Source organism: Artibeus jamaicensis, unplaced genomic scaffold, assembly GCF_021234435.1.
Source record: "Artibeus jamaicensis isolate MK-2021 breed Jamaican fruit bat unplaced genomic scaffold, CSHL_Jam_final contig_3174, whole genome shotgun sequence".
NCBI lineage: Eukaryota > Metazoa > Chordata > Mammalia > Chiroptera > Phyllostomidae > Artibeus > Artibeus jamaicensis.
Window position 1 is genome coordinate 2358500 of NW_026521738.1, and position 26502 is coordinate 2385001.

A 26502-nucleotide genomic window follows, 5' to 3' on the forward strand; every position below is an offset into this window, starting at 1 on the left:
CAAGACATAGAGAATGGTGCTTTTTACTACAGTTAGCACATGCATTTTTAGAACGATATGTGTTTTAGAGAATCTTTGCTGTGTATATGTAAACCTCTGTATTGTTCAACTGTTAACAAATAATAAATTATTTCATTATTAAAGAAATCTTGGTCCTTCTGATGTTTTATACCCCAGTTTAACCTCTCATGCTTTTTACTTACAAAACTGAATTAATTAGATTCCTTTTTTCTTTCAATTTCATGGAAGATTCAATGGTCAAAAGTTTTTAGCACTTGGATCCTGTGATAAAAATTTCAGCTGTATGACTTCGGTTGTACCTATTTCTCTTTTTTAATTTAATTTTATTGATTACGCCATTACAGTTGTCCTATTCCCCCCCTTCATTCCCCTCCACCCTGCACACCCCTCCCCCACCATTCCCCCCTTTAGTTTATGACCACGTGTCTCAAGTTCTTTAGATTCTATATTTCCCCTACTATTCTTGCCCTCCCCCCTATCTATTTTCTACCTACCATCTATGCTTTGGTTGTGCCTATTTCTTGATCAGAACTAGTAACAGTACCAGCCACTCCACTTACCATCAGTGTCCCCTGCTCTTGCACTCACTCTTGGCTCCTTCGTTGTGACCCCTCTGATGCAGGCAGCATGCTGGGGCTGCAAGACAAACAGGATTTCCTTTTCTTTCCAACAGCCCACGGTCTAATGAGAAAGATGACACCAATATAGTTAGTTGCAGAATAAAGTTGTATAGGGACATGCTATGAGAAATCACATAGGTGGTGGCATTTGAGTCGGGCCCCAGAGAAAGAGGTATTTGCTAGGATAGGAGACTTGCAGAGAAAGAAGACAGTTAGTGCAATGAGGCAGGTGTTTGGGGAAGGGAATAGCTCCTTGGGGCTTGGGGGTGGTCTGGTGGCTGGGAGCGTGTAGTGGGCAAGGGGACCTGTGTGGAGAGGACTGTATACTGTGAAAGACCTCATGTATTGCCCAATTCATCAAGAGAAGGAAAAGCACCCAGTTCAGGTTAGTTCTTTTACATAGTAACCCCTTGAGTTAATTTAAATTTATTAATTCATTTAACAGAGCAGGGGTTGAACACCTGCTCTGTACCAGGCTTGGTCATACAGCTGAAGACAAACCAATGAACAAAACATAAAACCCTGCCCTCTGGAGCTGTCTTCCCAGTGTAACTGACACAGGAGCTCAGTGGAGGTCATTGCAGCTCCTGTCCTCTGCCTGGCAAGTTCCCTGAGCTGAGTGTACCACCCTGACCTGACTCCTCTTGCTCCCCCAAGAGAGCACTTGCTTAGAGTCAAAAGGAAGAAAAAAATGTGTCTTCTCCTTCTTGACCAGCAACAACTTATTCTAAAAACTGCTAAAATTTTTAAAAAGATTTTATGGCACCCTCCAAGTTACCTATGTGGCATGCAGCCTGTGGGTCTTGTGAAAAAGGATCTTTCTGGTACTTCTACTTGGGGAAAGTTGGCCTAGCTCTTCCACTTTCTCCAAAAAGCACAGGCCATGTGCTGACCTGTCTAGGATATAATTCTAGGTCCCACTTCTGTATAGGCTCCAAACCAAACCCAACAAAGACCGAATTGTCAGCAACATCAAAGAAAGTTCTACCATGGTGTCAGGATCCCCATTTACTAGGGCTGAGTAGAGGAAGCTTTGAACCACAGATAATTAAGATGCCAGCTCTCACAAAAGATAGCCTCCCACAAGTTGACAAATCTTGTTCCAAGTTTTCCTGACTTGGTTTGTCCACAGTAATGAAGTGTCCTTCATTGTGGTATATGTGTCCATGTCACAATAATGGTCAATTCTCATGTACTGAGTGCTCACTAGGCACTTGGTGCTCTGCTAGGTGCCTCCTCGCCATCAGCCTTGAGGGGAGGGGAGTGCCATCATGATCCCCAGGCCACAGATGAAGCAGGCAGAGAGAGGGGAGGCATTTTACTTGAAGTCCACAGAGCGAGCGAGCTGACTCCAGAGCCTCACTCCTTTTCCTCCATTTTTGCAAGACCGTGTCTAACTGTAATTAATATTACATGTAGAGCAACTTTCTTTTTTAAGTCTTTGAATGCAATGGCTCATTTTCTGTAGAGGTGCCTTAGATTTCAGTTAATGGGGCAGAAATTGGGAATGCATGGGGTAACTGCAGACTGTCACTGCTAAGTCATCACACTTCCCTCTATCCTAACTTCCCTGTCTATTGTGAGGGGTAATCCGGACTTGAACCTCCTGGGGGTCTTATAGCAATCACCCAGCATGCTCCTGGAGGAAGACATCCTGTTCAAGGACTGAAGACACTCTTTCTACACCACATCTTTTGGGTTGTGGACCCTGTGACATCACTTTACTTATTCAACCAGTATTTACTAAGCACAACTTCCATCTAGGCCTTGGAGTCCCCTAAATATGACCTAGATGAGGAGGAATACACCAAGTCTCTCTGCCAAGAATCTCTAGGATAGTAGCTCCTTATTCCCATTGCTTTTGTAGGCCTCCCCCTCAAGTAGGGACATTTGGCTCCCAATGACTGAGGACCCCACAGGCTGGGCTCCACAAGAAGCATTGTTCAGGGCTTGGCACTAATTGGGTGGCAAGATCTCCATGCACTCTGTCTTATGTGGAAGCTTCCTGGAGGAGAGCAGTCAAGGCGAATGGGGCTGCTGACTGCTGACTAGAGGTGAACACATGCCCAGAGGGAAAAAAGCTGCACAGTGGGAGACAGTGCCTGACCTCCTTTCAGCAGACAGATGGGCAGACTCTGCCAGGCTGGAGCTTCTGGGGACTTTCCTTGATGTGCATGAAGGCAGGCTCAGGACTTAGTGGGGCAACTGAGGCAAGAGCTAGCACAGAAGCAAAGGGTTTAGCACCAAGGACAAGACACAGCTGGGGGACTAGGGGCTTAAGGGGTTCACTGAGGCCCTGGAAGAAAAGGGAGGAGACTTTTATAGGATGCCCTTGGCCACACCTGGGAGCGGAGGTATGTAATGAGTCAAGATAGAAATCTCTGGGTCAGAATATGCCTACCTTTAAGGAATCCATGCGCCTGAAAGGGCCTATGGGAGAGAGGAAAGGGAGAAACACACCAGCTCACCAATCGTGTTGGCCACCCAGATGGCCAGGCTGGGTAACATCTTGGAGCTGTCCCCAGTCCTGCAGAGTGTCCAGTGGGGATGGGAGACCCAACGGTCATCTGCTAAGAAAGTTAATTTCGTTAAAAACAGAATGTCTGACAAACCCTTGCTTTGCCTTGCTGATATTCCATCCCCCCCCCCCCCAAGGAAGATGCTATTATCATAAAGCACTGGAGCTAACAACTATGACCAATGAAGATAAGTGAGTTGGCCAGGTGGAATGAGGGACTCTGGGGGGATGGGGTGCCTTAGATGCCATGCCCTTTAGCTCTGTGGGAAGGGGGTTCTGGGTGATGGTCAATCACACAGACTCTCTAGTCAGATGGATCCAAGACCCAATGCCAACTCCATCCTTTACTCTCTGGATGACTTGTCTGTAAAGTGAGGATAATACAGTCATCCCTCAGGATCCAAGGGGAATTGGTTCCAGGGCACTCTCCCTCTCGGATACCAAAATCCAAGGATGTTTAAGCCCCTTATATAAAATGGCACAGTATGTGTACATAACCTACACTGGCACAACGGCTGTCACAGGGGGTCCCCGCACATTGCTGCATCCACAGGGATTCAGTGTAGGGCTCAGCAATTGGCAAATTCAAGTTTTGCTTTTTAGAACTTGCTGGGGGTTTTTTTAAGAATATTTTTATATTGGTTGATTAAATTCACAGATGTAAAACCTGTGCATAGAGAGAACTAACTGTACTTACTTCCCAGGACTTTGCGAGGATTGAGATAAGGGATTAAAAAGAGTCCGGCCCAGTGCCTGATGTTCAGGAAGTTAACACTTATGAGCGATGACGATGATTTTACTGAGGAGGAGAAAGGTTGGAGTACTGTAAGACCAAATTCTGACACTCAGCAAAGTAATCAGCCCGGGGAAAATGACATTAGATGGTAGGGGAGTGTTCAAACATGTCATTCTGACTGTGCTATTTAGACAACAGTGGGCAGGAAGTGGTTAAACTGAAAGGGGGAGCAGAGAAGAGGGTGACTCAGGGACAGAATGTGGCCAACAGTGGGGAAGGGGGCATTTTTCAGGTGGTGCCTCATCTAGGTGCTGTTGAGAAAGTCAGACCCTAAAACCCCTCCAGGGAAGCTCAGAGACTCTCAAAGAGCAACCAGGCAGTGCTGGGGTGGCTAGGAGAGAGAGGCCCTTGCTTAAATGCCTACCTTTTGCAAGAATTTCATCAGAAATGTGGGAGATGCCCAAAGTCCTAGCATTTCCATGTATCTTTCCAACAAAAAGGAAACAGTAGTAGCTAGAGCTCTAGCCAGACAATCAACGAAGACACCACACTTTCAGTATAAACTCTGGGTAACTGCAGAAGTTGTGACAAATCTCTGCACCTTTGCAGTTCAAAGCTTTGGTCAAAGCAGCAGCCAGTCAAGTGCAGACCAGCATGGGGCATGGAACGACACTGTGCCCAAAAGAGGCATCAGCGGAAACAGACAGCAGGACAGGACCCATGGCAGGGAGGTGTGTGTGGGGGAGGGAGTGCATGTGAGGGGCACTGCTTGCTCTTCATCACACTGAGATCCTTTAATGTTGGGAAAAACAACTTTTCAGAACTCAGTCCAGAAATCCTACGGCTTTCCCTGAAGAGTGGGTGTGTTTCCTCAGGGAAACAGTGAATCATTAAATGGATCATTTTTCTCTTCTTGCTTTGGCTGCCGGGAAGCTCAGAGCCAAATTCATACCTCACCTTCAGTAATTACATGCAACCCTGTGATTTGTATATTTGTGTCCTAAATTCCCCTTAGTCTTTTCTCTGACCTTGCTTTTTATTTTATTTTTTTCTATTTTAATAGATGTAATTTTGGAAATCATTTCAAACCCACATTTTAGAGAACGAGGAAGACAAGGTTGTATAAGAGCGTTGCCTGTGTATAATAAGAAACCCCTCTGGCCTATTCTTTTGCAAGCAGAGGAAAGTGAGACTGACTAAGCAAGACTGAGTATATTGAAGTTGAGAGTATGGAGAGGAAAGGTAAGTGTGGGATTGTGGGGGGGGGGGTTAAGTACTGGACACAAATCTGCCAAAGAATAAAAGGGAGCTGCCTCAAGGCTGCAGGTAATCCCGACTCCACCGTCTCCAAGAACCAGGGCTCTCTGGGGTTTCCACAGAGGCTGCAGACAGTGGCAGAACCGACCTGGGTCTGAGTCGCCTGTCAGAGGGGAAGGAACAGCACCCTCTTTCCCCAACTCAAGAAAGTGCACTGGATTGCAAACGAATGAGAATGACGTTTTACACAACGAGCTTGGAATCTACCCTGTTGCATGTTTTTAAAAAGAAAATAACTTTAAAATTTCAGCATTTTATTAACAAATTACTTGTGGCCTCACCAAAATTAAATTACTGGATGCAGGTCAACCTGCAAGAAAATGTCCAGTATCATGAATGGAACACTGTCCCCAACCCTGTTGGGGTTGACATGAATACCATTTGACGTCAATACCATTTGACGTGAATACAGTAATTTGGAATCAGGTGTGGATGACACATTCCCCACATCCAGGGTGACCCCAAGATAGCAAGGTGGTACTCAAGTAGCCTGACAGAATCAGGACCCCAAAATGTGATCAGCAGGCAGAAGTGAGGGGGCATCTTAGACAGAGATAAGAACAGCCTCCTGAACTTGGCCATGAATGGACTGAGGGAAGCCCTGTTTGCAGCCAGCATGTCAAAGAGAGAAAGGGCTCAATGCTGAGTCTCCACAGTGAAGGGACCACTGCAGAGGGAAGCCCTCCTGTGTCACTTCTATAGGCCAGAGAGCAGCCCAGAGTGAAAGAGGGGCCACCAAATGAGCTCAGGGCAACCCCAGGCCTCAGCAAAACCCAAGCTTGTCTCTTGGCTTCCTCCCTGGCTCTGTTCCCCCACCCCACCCCCAGGCTCTCCCAAGCCCCACAAGGTCCTTTTAAAACAGACATCAAATCGAAGCCTTCCATGACACAAAACCCTCCTGTGGAGCTCCAGCCTGCTCAACAGCACATCTGAGTCTCTTCAATGGCAAGTCTCCACCTGACTGGGCCCTACTCTCTGACTCAGTGTCCCATCACCCTCCCCCTCACACCTTCCCTCCGCCCTACCCTCCCCCACCTGTGGCCGTTCCCAGAACACCCAGGGCCTTTGCACTTGCTACTCCTTCCACCTGGAATGCCTTCCCCTGACACCTTTATGGCCAGTTATGGCGCTTCGCTCAGGTGTCTGTGCAAATGTCACCTTGTCCATGAGGTGCCCACAAGTCCATAACATTGCACACCCCTCATCACTTTCTACCAGCTAGCCCCTTGCCCTGATTCATTTCTTCTTATTACCACATGACATATTATAATTTTGTCTGACTTAAAAACAGGGCTCTGCCAGAGCAGAGGCTGAACTCACCCCCGCGGCTATCCTAGCACCCGCAACAGCACCTGGCACAGAGTGCAGGTTCAGTGATACACGTCTGTGGGCGGGTTCACAGACGAGTGGGTAAGAGGCAGAGACACACTTCAGGCTTAGAGCAGAGGTAGAACACTATCTCCAATGTCACATGCACCAAGAGAAGACGGTAGAACAAACAGAGAGGCTTTTATTGCAAACTAAGGACTTTATCACCATCAGGGCTATGGGGAAGCACAACCATGAGGGCCCCGGAAAATGCCTAGGCTTTAGCATAATCCAGATGATTTGGTCAAAAACAAAAGCGATCTGATAGAAAACAGTCTGGTTGAGAACAGGTTGGAGGAAAAACAATTCTAGACCATTTTGTCTAAAAGCATACTCCAGACTTCCGCCAAGATGGAGGTATAGGTGGATGTGCCGTGCCTTCTCACACAACCAAGTTTAGGGACAACTAAATATTAGCAACACAAAACACAGCCAGAACACGGAAAATTAAACTTTTCGGAAGTCCGTTAACAACAAATTCTGCAGCCTGACCGGTAAGGGGCGAAACCAGTGGCTGGTGGAGCGGGATTGCACAGGAGGACTCGGTCAGACGGGCTCAGGCGCGGAATCCAGAAGCGGAATCCAGGCGCAGGGTTGGACCTAGTGAGCGACCCAGCGAGTGACCAGGCGAGCGACCGCGGAGGAGACAGCGGGGAAGCGGTGCTGCGTGTTGACTGGGTTCGCCTATTTGTGCGCGAGCGGACAGGCGAGGGAGTGGGCGGTTCGACGGGGCCCGGTGTCCCCGCAGCAAGCGGCAGCAGAGGGCGCCGCCATTTCCCCGCTCTGACCACACCCCCACATACAGCGTCACAACCCAGCGACCTGGGAGTCCAAGGCGCCTCTTCTCACACTTAAAGGGCCAGAAGAGACCAAAAATGTTGCAAATTCTCAAAATCTCTGAGCCCATAGACCTAAGCGATGAAGAAATAGCAAAACTCTCAGACGCACAGTTTAAAACACTGGTCATCAGGATCCTCACAGAACTGGTTGATTATAGCCACAAATTAGAGAAACATATGAAGGCAAAACTAATTGAAATGAACGGAATTGCACAGGAAACCAATAGCGATGAAAAGAAAACTGGGACTCAAATCAATGGAGTGGACCAGAAGAAAGCAAATAATGGCCAAACAGAAAAGAGTCAAGAAGCAAGAATTCAAAGAAATGAGGAGAGGCTTAGGAACCTCCAGGACATCTTTAAACGCTCCAACATCCGAATTATAGGGGTACCAGAAGGGGGAAAGGCACAGCCACCAGTGGAAAACTTATTTGAACAAATAATAAAGGAGAATTTCCCCAATCTGGCAAAGGAAATAGAGTTCCAGGAAATCCAGGAAGCTCAGAGAGTCCCAAAGAAGTTGGACCCAAGAAGGAACACACCAAGGCACATCATAATTACATTAGCTAAGATTAAAATGAAGGAGAGAATCCTAGAAGCAGCAAGAGCTAAGGGGACAGTCACCTACAAAGGAGTCCCCATCAGACTGTCAGCGGATTTCTCAAAAGAGACCTTACAGGCAAGAAGGGGCTGGAAAGAGGTATTCCAAGTCATGAAAACCGAAGACCTACAACCAAGATTGCTCTATCCAGCAAAACTTTCATTTAGAATGGAAGGACAGATAAGGTGCTTCTCAGATAAGATCAAATTCAAGGAGTTCATCATCACCAAGCCCTTATTATATGAAATGTTAAAGGGACTTATCTAAGAAAAAGAAGTTAAAGAAACATGAACAGTGAAAGGACAACAAACTCACAGTTATTAACAACCACACCTAAAACGAAAGCAAACTAAAAGGACAGCTAGATCAGGAGTGGAAACATAGAAATGAAGATCTCAAGGAGGGTTAGCAACAGGGGAGTGGGAGGAGGAGATGGGGGGAGAAGGTACAGAAAATAAGTAGCATAGACAGTAGAAAGAAAATAGATGGGGGGGCAAGAATAGCATGGGAAATATAGAATCTAAAGGACTTGAGACACATGGTCATAAACTAAAGGGGGGTAATGGTGGGGATGGGGGGGTAGGGTGGAGGGGAATGAAGGGGGGAATAGAACAACTGTAACAGCATAATCAATTAAAAAAATAAAAATTAAAAAAAATAAATTCCTGCAGTGAAAAAAAAAATAAAAGCATACTCCACATTGTTTTTTAAAATTGGGGTTCTGATGAAGCACAGAGCTGGAGTACATCCTTTTGTACCTTTTTAAAGTAGTTTGCTTAAATTTGCTTTACTCCTGCTTTAAGTTTCCAGTCAATATTTCAACCAATTTTTGAATTCTGTTCATTTCTTAAGATGTATTGTGAAATGTCATGCACATAGATAAAAGTGCAGAGAACATAAATGTGCTGCTTAATGAATAATTATTATAAACACCAAGCGAATGTAACCCAGTCAAGAATGAAGAAGCTGCTGACCCCCAGGGGTCCCCAAATGCCTTTCCTGACTCAGCATCTCAGCTGCCCTGCTTCTGCCACAATCATACCTTTCCTTGTCTTTATAATTTGGCCTCCTGAGCCTTGCCTTCTACGCACTGTGGTTTTGCTCTGCCTATTTGCTTTATTCTATAAATGGGTTCCTGCTGTACATGTCTGTGTGCGGCTTCTCTCCCTCCACACGGCCGTGAGATCTGCATGTGCTGCACGTGGCTGCAGTCCTTTCCTTTCATTGCTGTACTGTGAGCTTTCTAATAGCAAAGTGGTGTAACTGAGCTGCGTGTCCAAAAATGGGGAATTGTTTCAATCAAATACCAAGTATGGTGGTTCACAAAACAGAAAGCACTTCATAGCCTACTTTTGCTAAGAGGGAATAAAGAAAAAATGAGAATGAGAGAGTGAAAGAGAAAGAAAGAAGGAAATACATCCGTATGAACGTCTAAAGAGAGAGGTCTAGAAAAATATGCCATGCTTAACCTAAGGAGCGTGAGTGGGTGCATGGTTCTTCATGAAGTTTATTTATATATATAATTGGACTGACCTCATTTTCTAGTTTTCCCATAATGAGCACTTATTGCTTTTGTAAAAAAAAGAATAAAACAAACCAAAAAAACACTAAAGGGAATTTAAATAATGAAAAATTAACAACGTAACAATCAAAGAAAAGGATCTGGAATTCTGTGGAGGTATTAGGGGGTTTTTTCTCCTTAAAAATTATGTCTCCTCTACTTGGTGGATGATTTGTATGAACTTTTTATTTTCATAAGCTGATCAAATAACAATGAACGTTTCGTGTTCATGAGTTTTATAGATACCTTACACACTGTTTAGTTAAACAAAACCTATTTGTTAAATACTTCAGCCTTTCAAATGCCTTTCCACCCACTTTGTCTTGCCTTGCTCTATTTGTAATAGATGAAAACAACCTAAATTCATTTTGACCAAATCTTTGTCCAGACTGCCCCAGCAGACTAAATCAAACATTCTAAGTCAGGTCGGCTTAAACTCCAACCTCAGCTCAGCCTTGACCATTGGAGCAACTGACCATTGGGCAGACTAACCTCCCCTGGTTTCGGTTCCCCCATCTGTTAAATGTGGATAAAACAGACATTGCAGGAGTTTTGTGAGACTTAGAAAGAAACTGTCAAATCAGCAACCTGTGTGTCACCTTAGGCCAGTTTCTCAGCCTGTGCACTGTTGACATTTGGGGCTAAAGAACTGTGTGTTCGGGGCAGCACCCTGGGCACTGTGGGAGGATCAGAAGCATCCCTGGCCTTTACCCACTAGATGCCAACAGCCCTGCTGTTGTCCACCAAGTTGTGACAACAACAAAAAATGTCCCCAGACATTGCTAGAAGTGTTCTGGAGGCAAAATCATCCCCAGTAAGAACCACTGCCTTAGACTTGTCCCTCTCTCACATCCCATAACTGATGTCCCCAGGTCCTGTTGATTCCTCCTCCTGTTACCTCCAGAATCGGTCCCCCTTTCTCATGGAGCCTCTTCAGCCTGCCCCTGGGCCAGCACAGAATCCTCACTAGACTACCTCCCTCCACCCAGTCTTACTCCTGGTGCCCCTCCCCAGGCTGTGAGATATGACAATGCTAATATGTGCTTTTGCTCCCAATTCCTCCATCTCAGTAAGTAGCCTGGCCTCTTAGGGCCCTCTTATGTACCTGGAAGGGACACTGGGCCTGGAAGGTATAATACTTTTCTTTCCATCTTTTGTCCCTGCCTAAACCCAAGGATGAGCATCTGTTTGAGGCCCTGGATGAGGAGGGTGGCCTTTGGGTGTGTAAGAGGAGGTGAGGGGGATGATCTGTCCCCCTCTGGGCTGGATGGTAGGCAGTTTTGGAGAGAACAGGCACCCACACACCACCCAGCGGCCTCAGCCTGAAGAAGTGGTGGAACATCACAGGGAAGGGCTGCCTGGTGTCCCTAAGAAGGCAGGACCTCAGATTGGGCTTCCAATGCTCTCCCTACCGGAAGCAGTACAGCCACATGGCCTAAGGCATTATGTGGACAGGAGCATGGCCTCTCCATGGTAAGAGTATGCCCAGGCATCTGTGACTTGCAACCCCCACCCTGCCCTGTGCTTTAGTACTTCTTAAGATTCTGAACCTTTCTCCAATCCACAGCAGCGAGGAACCCCGGAAAGACTGAGAGTAACTGTCTCAAAAGGCTAGCTGAATGGGGACACAGAATTGGACGTAATTAGCTTTAATTTCAGAAAATCATTTTTAAATGACATTTCCTTACACCTCACTGAAATTATGAACTGAGGCCCAGAGGCATGACAAATGCAGATTATCAACTGTCACTTACCTGACTACAACCCTTCCATGGCACCCACATTACCTAGGGATGGAGCCCTGATTACCCACAGCAGAAGAAGCAGGGGCACATTCTCTGCGCTTGCTCCCAGGGCAGACATCCCAGCATCTTTCACAAATCAATCATGAATCAATCACGGCATCTTTCTGGCTGTGTCTGAACACGGTCCCAGAATCCTTTCCAGCGCCACCCATCAGGCAGCTACATGGATCTGACTTGGAACCTGAGCTGAAGTCAAGTGTTTTCTCCATTTTAGGACCTACACCCACCACTACCATGCCCACACACATTTTACTGTTGCTTAAATTAGCGTGTACCATGGTATATATATTTATGTTACAAGGGTTATTTTTTCCCTCCAAAAACATTATTAAATTTATAATGCACTTTTTAATTGTACGCATCTTAGAGCTGAAGAAATGCGGCATTGGCTATCCCTGGCCTTCTGGAGTTTTCTCAAAGGTCATTCAGGATCCTCTACACTTGGCCCTCGCCCTGGTCCCAAGTTACTTCCCAAGCCTGCCCACTGGTCCTTCCGCCCTTTCCTAACTTCTCCCCCTCCCCAGTGTCTTCTTAGGAAATGGCCACTTGTCTTTCAAGACTCAGGTTAAAGATCTCCTCCATGGAGCCCTTTCTGACCCCCTCCATGTGACCCTCCACATGATCCTCCCTGTGGGAAGGATCCCTGCACAGATGGGAGGGGACACAGAACCAGGCCTGACTGTCTCCCTCTTCAGGCTGTAAATACCTAGAGGTCAGGATCCACCTCACATACTTCCTAGGCAGGAAGATGCTCTAATAAGAGCTCAGAGAGGCAGAGCAGGACGAGGCTGTCCCCAGGCAAGCCCAACGGCAACATGAGCCTTAAAGAATTCTCCCCAATCCAGGCTTGGGGAAGACTGGACCACAATACCTGAACAGTCAGTACTTAAGAACCAGTTTATGAGCCCACAATGAGGGACGGAACAGATGGGCAGAGTTGATGGTCAGAGTAGCCCGACCAGAATTTGCCTTCCCTACCACATAGCCAGGGAAGCTGCATTTATTACCCTGGGTTGCTTGGCAACTAGATAGGCCAGTGACTGATGGAACTGGAATGTGTGGTGGCGTCAGCTAGACAGCTGCCTCAATGTGCTCTCGGTGGCTAAGGACCAGGTGGGCAGGCCAGGTCACCTCTCTGGGGCCTGGAGACTGGCCACTCCCTCAGCATTGCCACCGGATCACTTGTGGCCTTTGGTCTCTGACTCCAGCTGGCCTCCTGATGGGAACATTTTGTCCTCGAGATAAAGTAATACCTGCAGACTGACTCTGAGAGCCTTGCACACCTGCAAAGCCTTGCACACCTTCAAGCCTTCACTCTTCTTTAGATGACTGCAGTCTGATGTCATAATCTATCTCACCTGCTGCCTAGGACCACCCACATCTAGCGCTGAGTAGGCGATTAATAACTGAGTTGTGTTTTTCATGAGTATATGGGTAATTCAGAAACTATTTTCTGGGTATTCTAGAATTGAACAAATAAGTAACCTGGAGCCAGGTTTCTCATTGTTGGGGAGAGATGTTCAAATATGGAAGAGGGAAAAGTTAGAAATAAATCCTGTGGTGGTGGGATGGAATTGAAGGTATCAGTAGGAACTCAAAATTTTATTATAGAGGGTGATGTAGAAATATATACAGATGTGGTACATATTTTTGTCTTAGCACTCTGACCACTGAGAGGACCTATGAGCCCTGACATCCCAGGAGCAATGAGCACACCTAACACCCAGATCCTGGTTTCTGCATACCAGACTCCATCGAAGAGAACCAGCGTGGGTACAAGGAAGATACAAGATGAACCTGGAACATCTTGTGACAGAAAATAAGGGCACAGCGCCCTGGCTGGTGTAGCTCAGTGGATTGAGCGCAGGCCTGCAAACCAGACAATCGCGGTTCGATTCCCAGTCAGGGCACATGCCTAGATTGCAGACCAGTTCCTTGCAGGCCAGTTCCCAGCAGGGGACACACAAAAGGCAACCATACATTGATGTTTCTCTCCCTCTCTCCTTCCCTTCCCCTCTAAAGATAAATAAATAAAATATTAAAAAAAAAAAAAAGAAAATAAGGCACAGATTATGATGAGGACATGTCCCAAGAAGACAGGAGCCGGTTTGAGAAGATTCCTGAGGCTATATCTAAAACAATTTGAGCATCAAAATAAACAATAGCAATAACAGAGTATAACTGATGGGATAATAAGAGTCTGTGAATCCACAATGATATGAATAAACAATAAAGAAAGAAACAGGAAGGGAAAGCTTTTCCCTAGAGTACCAGCTAATAAATGTGGAGGATAGAGTTAAAAATCAGCATTTTGGGCAAGGGTCATCCATGGATCTAGTGGGTGCCAATCTGATGAGAAACCAGCTATTTATATATTATACATACAACATATACTACATTTCTCATAGTATCAACCCAGAAGACATTAAACACACAGGAAAAAATGGTTCACAGTGGAGAAACCTGGCAGAAACCACTTTGACCAACTGATTAAAGTGGCACCCCGTGCCTCCTGACAGCACACGCTGGGACAAGCATGGCCTTTCTGGGTGTCCCTGCCAAAAACACATAACATGACTCTGATCATGAGAAAGTGTCAGTCACCCAAGTGTAGATTCGCGTTCTACAAAAGCAGCAGCCAGGGCTCTCCAAGAATGGTAAGGTCATGAAAGACAAAGACAGATTGAAGATTTGTTCAGGTTAAAGGAGACCAAAGAGACATAACCACCAAATGCTCCATGTGGCTCGATCGGATCCTGGACCAGAAAACAACTGGTTTCTTTTGCTACAAAGGTCATTGACAGGATAATTGGGAAAATGAAATAAGCTCTGCAGATTAGATAGTAACAGTACTATACCAATGTTAATTTCCTGGTCTTGATCACTGTATTGTGATTATGTAACAGGATTCCTTAGTTTTTAGGAAATAAACACTTAAGTGTAGAGAAGTAAATGTGTATCATATTTATAATTTTTACATAGTTCATATGCATATAGATACAGAGAAAGACAGAATGAGATTAAATGATAATATTAATTGGTAAAAATTAATATTGGGAGAAAATAGGTAAAATGTATATGGAAATTCTTTGTTACTCTTGCAACTTTTCTATAAGTCTGAGATTATTTCAAAATAGAAGTATAAAAATAAATGTTTTCTGGATAAACGCAAGAGAAATCACTTCTCACTGCTGGAGGAATGGTCAGCATTCAGTGTGCGGTCATTATCAGGGAAGAGGGGTTCTGTGAGGGCCATGAGTTGCTCCTTAATTAACTAGAGGGATCAGAATGTTCTAGGCCAGGGCTTTTCAAATATCCATGTACATGTGAATCACCTGGACCTCTGGCTCAATGAAAGTGCAGGTCTGGGTGAGGATGAGATGCTATGTTTCTAACCAGCTTGCAGCTCATGCTGCCTTCCTGCTGGTCCAGGGACCACCCTTTGGGTCACAACGGGGCAGATGCCCCTAGGTTTAGACCAGGGCTTCTTGAGCCTGGCTTCTCATTAGGGGCACCTGAGAAACCAGCTTTAATTGCTCTTCCCAAGCCATTCTCAAGTGCAGACAGATTAGAGCTTTACGTTGCTGCCTGCCTGTCTCCTTCCCACCATCTCAAACTCAGACCCTGAGTCTGACTACTGTCCTGGCTTTCCAGTTTGATTCTTCACTGCTGCTTTACTCCAACCTACACCTAGAAGCCAGATAAACCTTACTGGTCCTCCACCATACAAGTCAAGCTCGAACTCCTCGCCCAGGCATCCATCAAGCCTCTGCGATGGGGCTGCCCCACCTGCTGGCTGATCTCCAGGGATCCCCCTTGATACTCTGCTCCTAGGGGACTGGCAGTCACCGCCCTGAAGCCCAGCTTCCACATTTGCACTAATAACCAACTCACACACACACAGCACCTGTCTTAAGTCTCACTCAGCTTGAGACTTAAGGTTTACCTGATAAGAATCACCACTTAGTTCCTGCCTCCATGGGGGCCTCTTCCTCTCCTGAGGCCCAGCCTGGGTGCTCACTTTCCTCCAGGAGAGAGAGCCTGGCAGCTTGAACAGTCTCTTCTCCCTCAGAACAGGGGAGGAAAGGACTCTGCAGCTGGTACACAGGTCACCCATTCTTGTTCACCAGCCTGCCGTGCATGAGGAAGGCAAAGAAGACAATTTGGGTGCCGCCCTGGAAATGTGGCCTGATACTCAATTCCTCGTGCCTGTGCCCCTGCCTGCTTCCTCGCCCACTGTGCATCCTCCCTACCTCAGCCCAGCATGTGGCTAGGAGCTGAAGGACCTAGAGGAAAGAGGTCTCAGGGAGGTGCCACTTGGGTTGTCCCCTCAAGAGAGGGTTTGGCCGAGGAGGGAAGCAGCTTTTGTTGGAAGCTGAGAACCGAATTTGAGAAAGCAGTATATAGGGAATGGGGGATAGGAGGCCCTCTTTCGCCAGTTCTCTTACCTCCTTCTCTAATTCTATCTCCACTCTGAGGCCATTCGCTGGACCCACCCAGTCTCCAGGCCCCACTTTCCTTGGAAAAGACTTCCTCCTGATTCGGCCCCGCCCATCATCCCACGTTCCCAGGGGCTGACAGCTAATTCCTGTGAGGATGTTTGGCTGCCCAAGGCCTGGCTTCAGTGGCTGAGCAGGTGTCTCAGTTTCCAAGAGAATGACAGCTGGAGTTTGAGGGAGGAGCAGTGGCTCTTGGCTCTGATCAAGAAGTCCACAGGCTTGCCTCTGCGGGCAGGCTGCTTGTCTCTCCCTCCAAGACATCCAGGTGGAAACCTCTGTAAGAGGCGCATTGAACCCTCATGAGGGGAAGATGGCCCTTCCCACCTCCCGTTGAAAGCTCTCAAAGCTCTGCACCCTCAGTCTCCCTTTTGGCTGGGGGTTTTCAGATTCCTGGCCCTGCTCAGTTCCAGAGAGAGAGGCAGGCATTTGCAAGCAGATTATGAGGTAGACCCTAAAAGAGATGGACACCCCATTCCCAGATCTGGGAATGCCCCCCACTCCATCCTGCCTCTCCAATTTCAGGCTCATCCGAGGTCTCTCCAGGAAGAAGCTGTCCTTCCAGTACCCGAGCCCCTGCTGTTGCTGCATCCTCTGTCCTCCAGAACTCCCTTGGGCAGGCCCATGCAGGTCAACGCTTGTACCCGCCTCTGAACCCTGTTCCCAGGTGCCTGTCAGAACCTACTTGCCAAGCAGATACTTTCTCATCTGTTTACAAGAACCATAAAGTTCCAATTCCCAATCGAGACACCTCACAAATAACTTTAGGGTTACTTTTGACTATAAGGGGGCAATTTAGATGCTATGATATTACAGTTTGAAATTATTGAAGGAATTATGACTCAGAAATGATGGCAGGAATTATGAAGGAAATAAGTCAAAATATTTGAAATTGAGGCTGTCATAAAATCCAAGATACATAGTCACTATCTATATATTCTCCTATATCCAGGACAGGAGCTCAGTAAATACTGGAATCTTCCTTCTCTTTGACATTTACACCTTGTTTTTCTCACCCTCTCACATCCATCCCATTCATCCCCAATCAACACATTACGTGGTTTTCCATGAGTCAATCTTTATTGGCTTTGGAAGTAATGAATTATTGACACAAGGCTCCATGGGTTTCAAAGCAAATGACAGAAGGAAATATACATTGCACAAGTGGGAAGACCCAACAGGGAAGAATTTCCGAGCAGCTGTGACACTCACTGGCAAGACCTATGAGGACCCTGCAGCCAGCAGCCAGCCCAGCCGGTTCAGGCTTCACAGATACGAAGGTGATTCGCCACATCTCAGGGGATCTGAAACACCCCTTAGTCCTCTCTCAAAGGCGATCATTTCTAGCCTTCATGGACCCTTCATCCAGCCTTTGAGTCTCTGTCACCAATAGCAGCCTGGCGAGCATAAGGACCCTCTCTCCCTCTGAGACAGCCAGCCTGTTCTCCCTCACCTGTGCCTTTTCGAATGAAGCCTCCCCCACAGGGGCAGACTAAGGTCCCTGCAGAGGAAGGAAGATGAGGAAGAGGAGGAGGAGGAGGAGTGGAGGAAGAAAAGAGTTGGTTTGGGTTGGCCAAGCACTATGACCCCCTAGGACCTGCCCTTCCCCTCCACCATGGTGGGTCTTCCACCGGTGTTGGGGGGCAAGGAAATGGAGGCTTTTTAACAGGACAGCTCCTGCTGCCCCTCCTCTGAGGGTTCTTCCTCTATGAGCTCCAGGTCAAACTCATCTTCCAGGGACCCTCCAACAGGCAGAAGGCGAAACTTCTTCCCTTTCAGGGTGCACGTGCGATGCTCAAAGTCCAGGACGGCATTGTGGTCCTGGAGCACATCAGTGCCAATGATGGCTTCCTCAGCGCTGGCGTTGGCCACTAGAAAATGTGCCTTGAGCTTCATTTTGCCCAGTGACACTGCAGTATCCCAGATGCCCAGGATCTTCATTTCTGCACCATTGGCCACTTTTACCACATTCTCAAAGGGCCGAAGGGTGTCCAAGTCACCATCAGTGACCTCTTCCCACAGACTAGGGTGGACCACGGACACCTGGGCCCCAGAGTCCACCAGGAATCTCACAGACACTTTGCCAATTTTTCCCTTGAGGTAGTAGCCCTTACCCATGCTGTTGGCAAAGAAGATCTCCTTGGGCAGGTGGCTGTGGGCGGGTCTGGGCCCCCCGAATGTCTTCAGCAGGATCTCTTTCACCACACTATAGTCCCCCCGGTCCTTGGAACTGAGTCCATCGTAGACCTTCAGGGCATCTCCCCTGAGGGACTCTTTTAGGAACCTTAGCTGGGTGACTTGGTCCCAATGGTTGAGGTCACTGATGACCTCAAAGCGGTGCAACCAGAGGTGGGGGGCTACACTGGCTCCATCAAAAGGCTCCGGGATGAAGGTGCGCTCCCGACGGCCTTCCTGGCTCCTGGCTCGGCTCCCAGCCATCCCTCTGTTCTCCTGTGGAACTGCAGCAGCGGCCCACGCCAAGTAGAGGAAACCACAGAGCAGCACCGGCGCAATCACGCTGGAGAGCAAGGCCTTTCTAAACAGACTGTTGCTTAGGTGCCCAGCCTGGGGCAAGCAGAAGGGATCAGGTGAAGATTGTCTGACAGACTGCTGGTCGCAGAGGCAAATGCTGTAGCCTGCTCACTCTGCAGAGCCTTTTTTATGACTAGCCAGGGCCCCCAGGGCTCCCCATTCTTTGTTCTGGAAGCTCCGCCCCTGCTTGTCCTGCCCTCTTGCCAGCATCCTGCCCAACGAGCAGGATCAGTGCCTCACCCTTCTGTATCCATCCATGAGATTGGCACAGGCCAGCCCACGTGGCAAGAAAGGCCAGCCTTGGTTAGAGGGGCTACTGAGGTACCCTCCCAGACAGTGTCCAGAATAACACAGGAGGACAAAGAGGATGTTATCACATCCAGATACTTGTCACCAGCTGGGGAAGGAAGGAGGAGGCAGGGACCCGAGGCTGATCAATCTCTAGACTTGGGAAGCCCTTTGCCCTCAGCCCCAAGTGACTACTTTGAGTGGCTAAAGGAAAAGAACTTACATTTATTGCACTCCTACTATGTGTGAGGCACGGGGTAGGTGCTTCGCATATCTTCTAAACCAACTGTAGAATCCCACAAGATTCCCCAGAGAGAGACACAGAGAAGGATCCCAGAAGTGAGATGCACAGAAATAGTTATTAAATGACAAGAGACACACACACACACAGAGCATTTTCCATGAGCTCACTTGCTACAGTAGTTTTCCCTTATTGATCACACTTAATTCAGTCAGCCCTTTTCTAAGCTAAGCCTCAGCCCTTGTGCCCTCATAAAGTCCCTGGAATGGGCTGGTGCAGATCTTGAACTGTGGGAGTGAGAACTGAGAGCTGGAAGCTGGAAACCAGAAGCCGGGATCCAGCTCTAGCTCCAACTCCAGCCCTGGGCACCCCCATGTACTGTCTCCTCCTGATGGCCCCTTTCACCTTCCAGGAACTTCCCAAGAGCCCCTTCCTCAGGACTGCAGACACCAGCCCCCCCCCCCCACGATCATTTATAAAAAGAGCAGACAGGGAATTTCATCCCTTTTGTTCTGAGAGGGGGAAATGTCTGCCCTGTTGGTGAAGCCAGAGGAGGAGGTTGGCTCCTCCTCTAGAGGAGGTTTGGCTCAAGAAGGCTGGCTCTGGGACCTCCTGCTGGGGGGCACAGGGCCACCCCAGGCTACCCCATGGATGTCCAGAAGGTGGCTGTGAGTCCGAGGGCTGTAGCCTGACTTGGGCCTGTGTGGAGAGACTGGGGCTGTTGGAGAGGACCACTCTTATGACCCCATTCAAGTAACATCTCCTCCATGGAGCATTCTCCCCTGCCCCTCACATGTGTGCCCACTCCCAGCTGAGTGTGTGTTGCACTGTGCTGTGTGGTTTGTTCACGAGTCTGTCTCCTGCAATGAACTAGCCTGTGAGGCTCACATATATCAGGCCTGTGTGACTTATCTCCAGCCCCCATAGAAACTTTGAGCTCAGCAGGTGCTCTCTGCTGGGCTCCAGGCCTGGCTGAGCGCTCTCACCAAACAAAACAGATGAAGACAGGAGAGGGGCAAGAACCAGTGGTATACCTATGGCTCTGGGCTGTTTTTCCTGGTATATCACCTGTTCCTCACTGGCTCCCTGTACCACTCATCACCTAGTACCTGGCTGAATCCCAGGGGACCCTGACCCCAGTCTGGCCTCTGGACAGTCCCAAGGTTCCCAACCATGCCAAAAGACCCTCGGCCCCTGCTACCATCTCAACCCCCTCCACCTGACACAGTGAGCCAGCAGAGAGGCAGCTGGGTCAACACCTCTCATCACAGCTGCCAGGCTAAGGTGGGGCCACTGTGCCATTCCAGGATCCCAGAAGAGGGGGAGATGAAGTCACTGAGAAGGTCAAGGGTAGGTGAGTCTCTGAGATCACATAGTAAAAACAATCTGTACCCAGAGAAATGTCCCCACCACCCACAAGACCAGGAAACCCTTTCTGCAGGTGGACTTCTGTGGATAGACTCCCAGCTCCTGCGATGGGTGTTGTTCTGTGGCCCAGGGACCTGACCTACTGGACTCCTGGCTCCCTGGTATCTGTCATCTCCCCACACACCTGGTCCTCTGGAAGCAAGAATGAGTAAGGAGGCCAGCATGGGACCAAGGGAAGGGAGAGGCAGGGTGGCTTATCAGCTGACTAATTAGGACTGCTAGAGGCCCCAAACTGTGGCTCTTCAAACCACTGAGATGGACGCTGACGTCCGATCTCCCCATCGCCCCGGACTAGAAGTAGGTCATCACTGGGGGTTGTGGCACTTCACTTGACTGGATCTGGTGTTCACTTTGGCAAAGTCACTTCATATCCATAACCTCCGTGAGCATCATGACCAGCCCACCCTACTCTGGGATCTGAAGCATAAAGAGCTTGGACAGCTGGATGGTTCCTTCAGGCCCCTAGATATCCAGTGCATGAGGAAGGGCATTTTGTAAATAAAATCAGGGAAGTGGGAGTGCTGGGCTCAGGGAGGTATGCAGCCAGGGTCTGGGGGCTTGGGCTTGGGCTTGTTGATAGCCTCTGATGGGGACAGTGATCTAATGAACAGTAAGCAAGAGCTGATTTTTGCATATTCAAGAATTTTGTGAGCCAATTATTAAACCAACTGGTATCTTTGTGGGAACTGACAAATTCAAATCAGGATTTTCCCCCTCTGGAAATCCCACTTATCATCCCACCTCTGCATGGGGAACTCGTTTACCTCTCCCTCTCCCCCTCCCTCCCTCTCTCTCTCTCTGGCAGACAAAGCCCATGGCCAGTGGCTAACAAATTTATAGCAATCTCTACTCCTGCCTGAATGCTTGTCCCAAATCCCCCACTCTAACCTAGCTTGCCCCACACTCCCCACAACCCCTACATGTCTGGGTCCCTTGGCCTGGAGCAGGCGGCTCCCCTCAGGGAGGCCCTCCAGGCAGGCTGTTCACACGGTCCCATCTGGGATCCCTAAGACAAAAGCACACAGAGGCCTGGTGGTTACTAGAAGAGCTGGAGTGGGTTGCATTTAGGGTACAGTCTCCGGCTAGGACTGGGAACATGGTGAAGGAAGTTCTCCAGTTCCCTTAGTGCTCAAGAAATGCCCACACGTGGAACACCCCAAGACCACTCAGAGACCTTGAGATTGCTATGCTATTGGTACACTGATGAGCTAAACCAGCTGGGGCAGACCAGGTGTCTCCTCCCAGAACCTTGGAAATTGTGGCTAATTATTGACAAGTATAGGTATTGGGGTGGGAACACCCTCATTATTACCCATTAGCATCTCCTGAGTGGGTTGTGAAGCAAGCACATGGCACTTGACCCAAGAGGAGGCAAATCAGGACAGTAAACAGGAAGGAGTGAGGAAAGCCCCACCCTCCACACCCCTCACTGAGATTTTGAAGTTGTGAACTCTGCCCACCCAATGCAGCCCCAGCCTCCCAGCTCCTCTTTGCCACTCCTTCCCCCAAGGATAGGGCCCACTATGACCCCTGAGAATTGAAGCACTTTTTGTGTAGTGAGGGCACAACTGAAAACCTTTTGGGCTCCTACCCTATACTGTTTCTGCTGCCTGATGACTTCTGGAAGCACAGAGGGCACCAGGCACTAGAGAGGAGGCTGAAACTTCAAATCCTGAGGGTGGAGGGCAGGGCCCCGTGATACTGGGTGGGCTGGGAGGAGACCTGGACATTCTCAGGAGGTTGTTTTCAGCAAAGAGCCCAAAGATACCTTATGGATTTGGGTGCCCACATGAGGCAGGGTCAGGAAAGGTGTAGACAAGCCCCACAATGCACAGGTCAGCTCCTCTCCAGGTTCGTACTTCCCCACATTCTCAAGGTGAAGTCACATAGGGCTCTCACTCAGAAAGGCCCAAGCTTGGTTTGCTGCTCTGCAGTTGCTGTCTTGAAATTCCCAATAATTCTGAATTAAGTGGCCTCTCACTGACCTTTTGCACCAGGCCCTGTAAAGTATAAAGCTGGTTTTGTCTCCAACCAACCTGATGGGGACATCTCTAAACACACACACATACACACACCACAAACATATACACACAAACACATACATTACTACACACCACACTGTCTATACTGTTTATACTGTCTATACAAACACACTTCCCACACACTATGCACACACCATACAGTCACACTATAGTTCACAGTTCAAAACAGCTAAGAAATTATGTAACTTGCATATAGATTTTAGCCCCCACATTTCATTTTACATATTTATTTGCACACACATTTACACTGAGTATTAAAGTCTTATTTACTACAGACAACTGTTATTTATTAGCCTCTGGGCACACTTGCTGGCTCAGAAAACTAGGCAGGTCCCCATTACCGTGGCTTACAAACCAATTAAAACAGGATACAGATGTTTAACTGCCTGGTTTTGAAGCATTTAAGATCAACGTGTATATGCAGGCCAACCACCTGAAGCAGCCCCAGTCACAGCCACGCCGCTTTGAAAATGGGTCATTCTGACTTCTGTCCCCACCTCCGCCCCACCATGTTGCAGGGCCAAGGACTGGATGCCCTCCACTGTTGCCACCTCTGGGCAAGTGCTGCCATGAGCAAGGCCCCACTTGCCTGCACAACTCCCACCCCAGCCTGGCCCGAAGCCCCAGTCCCAGGGTGGGTGAGAGTAGAGGGGTGTGTAGCGAGGGTTGCTTCCAGCATTCTGCTTTAGCAGGTTATGGCATCAGGTCCTTAAGCTGAGAAGAGGAGCAAAGAGACAAATTCTGCACAAAAATCTTAGGGATGCAGATTAGAGCCCAGTGGAGTCTAGGTGGGCTCTGACCAAAGCAAGGCATGTGGGGAAACCCAAAGTGATGGCGGGTTCCTTATTTCCCAACCACAAACCCTCAGACAACAATCACTGCTGTTCCCAAGCAGAAACAACCCAGCAGTCACATCAGCTGCACCAAAGACACTTGGACAAGACAGCTTTGCCTTAACTGGTCCCCTTTCTTGATCCCTGCCATAGCCCACACTGACACAGCCCAGTCCTGCTGACAGGCCCTTTCCAGTTCTCCACTGTTCCAGAAGCTCTTCCTCCCATTTGAGTTGCCCTCTACTCTCCTTTACCACCCAGTTCAGAACTTCCACCCTGAGCCACCCCACTCAGCCCCCCAGCTGAGCCCCTCTGTCAGCAGGCAGTGAGACACTTGGTGCCCATCATGGCCCTGGAGGGTCCTGGAAGTGTTTAGGGAACAGTGATCCCAGGCCCCACTGCCATTCCAGCCCTCTAGGCCCAGAGTCAGGGCCATGGCCAGGGCCAGCCAAGAGATGATCAGAACAAGTTGTGGACTGACTCCCTAGCAGTCCCATATGCCAAAACTGGTTCTTCCCTGTTTTTATCTTTCAATCAAATCTGAAGATTACTTAAGGTGTCCTGAAAGACTCCCCACTACTCTCCTCACAGCCTGGCCCTGCAAATCAGGTGTCCGCCTTCTTCCCAATTCCTGATGCCCCCACCCTAGACCAAGCCCTTATCCCTTTCTACCCTGGTTTCTGCCAGTCTCCCGCAGGGCCACAGAGACCCAGGGTTTCTGCCTGGCCAGAGAGACTGGCTCTAAGGGAAGACCCTCTGTGGAGGCCCCTCCTTCTCTCCCATTTTGTGGTCCCTTCCACTTAATTAAGGTTGGAAGTGGGACTTGTAAGATAGTCCAAACAGATCTGGAGACATTAACCCACTTCTAACAAACACTCCTGAAATTTATAAAATGTTCAGGCAATCAAAACATACAGACTGGGTATTCTCTAAACACAAGTGGGCTTCTAATGACACCAGGGAACTTGGCTCATAGCTAGACACATGGAGCACTTTTGTCCAATTTAAAATACCTCAAAGGCAGCTTTGAACTGATCCTGAAATAGTTTTAATTGCTGCTAATGACAACTTGTATTGTGAGCAATGCAAACATATAAAATAGCCTCAGCACAGAGAACTGCTTCTACCGAATCTACTGCCAACTTAGCTTTGCTCCTAATTTATGGAAGATGGGGGACAAAGTGGGGCACCTTCCCTCTGGCATGTCAAAGTGGCTTCTCTCCTTTACCAACCAAGAGAAGGTGGGGGACAGGAAAAGGCAGAGGAAAAATGAGCTACCAAGTATGGAAATCTCCAGGTTATTGGTAGTAGCAGTAATAAATATTTATTGAGCACCTACTGTGTGCCAGACACCATGCTGGTGACTGTAAATTAGCAGAAGGCACTCTAAGAGTCTACAGCATAGATGGGAATAAGCAATGCCAAGTAAGTGGGTTGGTTCAATACCATACATATTTCTTCAGGCCAACTTGGCCTCACATTGAGCAGTGAGTCAGCCCTGAGCCCTACCCTCACAGAGTGCTCAGGTGAGTGGGGGAGACAGACTCAGATCCAGAGAGATGAGTGTTGGATGTGGGCAAGACAGTGGCCCAAGGAGTATTGGGCAACTTGTCTGACCAGATGTCAGCCAATATTACCCAAGAAAAACAAAAATGAAAAAAATGTTCAGGGAAAACCCGCATTAGCACTAAAACTGGGGAAAGAGGGCACCCAAAACCCACAAACTTGGATCAGTTGTTGCTCATAGAGCAGAGTCTCTGAGGAGGGATGCGGGGGTGAAGACCATGGGATGGGGCCACTCACGTGGACACACCAGACAGGAGGGCTCTGGAGGGATAAAAGAGTCAATTAAAAAGCTAGAAGGAAATACACCAAAGCAATGGCAGTATCGATTTATAGATGGCAGAATCATGAATGCTCTCAATTTTCTTCTATACACATTCTGAGAATATATTTTTAATAAGAAAAAGATTATTTAAAAATAAAGAAACTTGCCTTTACAATTTTCTGTAAGCTTAAAGTTATTTCCAAATAAAAAAGTTTTAGACCAGGGGTATATGGGAAATCTCTGTATCTTCCCCTCAATTTTGCTCTGAACCTAAAACTAATTTAAAAAATAAAGCCTATTAATATTTTTTGAAATTTCTAAAAAGGCGGGGGCATTAAATGACATTCACAATAATAATAATCACTGAAGCTAAATGATAAGGTATCAGAGAAATTTTCACCTGCATTTCCCACAACTTTTGTGTTTGAAAAATTTCCACAAAAATAAGTAAAATAATAAGAAACAAAAACTCTGTACTGAGACCCTCACTGACCTAGTCTGCCCAGTTGTAGGCCTACTGCCCAAGCAGACTTCATGTCACCGGTCTGGGGCATCAGACCTGCTGGTCATCCTGTCCAGGCAATCTCAGCCATGTCTCCATGTCCCTTGCCCCATCACAGATATTCTCAGTAAACTCACCTGTAGCACCAGCCTGCACACTGGATCCCAGGCTCCACAAGGGCGCCCAACACTGCTCCCCCTCAGCCAATGCCCCCTACCAACAGCCATGGCAGCATGTCCCTTCCTGCCTGGGCTCCCACCCAGCTTCTCATTGCAGGGTTCCCTGTCCTGAATTCTCTTCTTCTTTGTGGGTTTCCCTCTTTCATCCGTGTCATCATTCACCAATCTCTTACAGCTGAAAAACGTAACCTGTCTCATGGTCCAGCATCCCCCACAGTCAGTTTTCTAGAAGGGCTGCTCTATATTTGCAGGACCACAGCATACAGATACCTCACTGTGGGCCATGTGGGGGCTGAAGTTCTCTCACCAAGCTTAAGTGCTGGGATGAGGGTTTGATATGCTGGGAAGAAGGGGCATCCCTTTCTAATGCACACAAAGACGCCATGTGGCCTAGATGCAGCCCTGCCTCCTCTCCTCCCAGTGTGTCACCTCCACTCACTCCCAAAGCTCCTGGCTCCTGCCACACCACCCTTCACTGCACCCTTGCCAAAGACATCTGGGGCATCCCAACTGCCACATCCCATGGCCCCTTCAAAATTTTGATTTTCTGAAACATTTGCCTCACTTCGAAATTTTCCTCCTGGGTATTTTCTGCCCCCTTGGCTCCTGTGACCCAAGTTTCTGGGTCTTGTGAAGAAAATTTAGAGTTATAAATTGATAGTTATGGGGAAGTAAAGTACAGCATAGGGAATATAGTCAATATTATAATAAATATGTATGCTGTCAGGTGTGTCCTAAAATTATTGGG

At 48.0% G+C, this 26502-nt stretch overlaps 1 protein-coding gene and 1 long non-coding RNA gene across 13 annotated transcripts in view; both read right to left on the bottom strand.

The window, feature by feature from the left end:
- The window catches only part of LOC119035796 (uncharacterized), a 155858-nt gene that overhangs the window by 19140 nt on the left and 110216 nt on the right, over positions 1-26502 (bottom strand). For 8 of the 12 annotated variants that reach the window (XR_008391203.1, XR_008391202.1, XR_008391200.1 and 5 more), the window contains 2 exons: positions 3110-3208; positions 582-657 (listed from right to left, as the gene is read on the bottom strand). This is a non-coding gene — a long non-coding RNA (uncharacterized LOC119035796). Of the gene's footprint in view, positions 1-203; positions 283-581; positions 703-3109; positions 3212-26502 lie in introns of all 12 variants that reach the window. The other 4 variants (XR_008391197.1, XR_008391199.1, XR_008391196.1 and 1 more) reach the window with 4 other exon arrangements.
- On the bottom strand, positions 16859-18513 carry ASPRV1 (aspartic peptidase retroviral like 1). Its single transcript, XM_037127231.2, has one exon. The coding sequence runs from the start codon at positions 18318-18320 to the stop codon at positions 17544-17546; it is 777 nt and encodes a 258-aa protein (XP_036983126.2). The 5' UTR covers positions 18321-18513; the 3' UTR covers positions 16859-17543.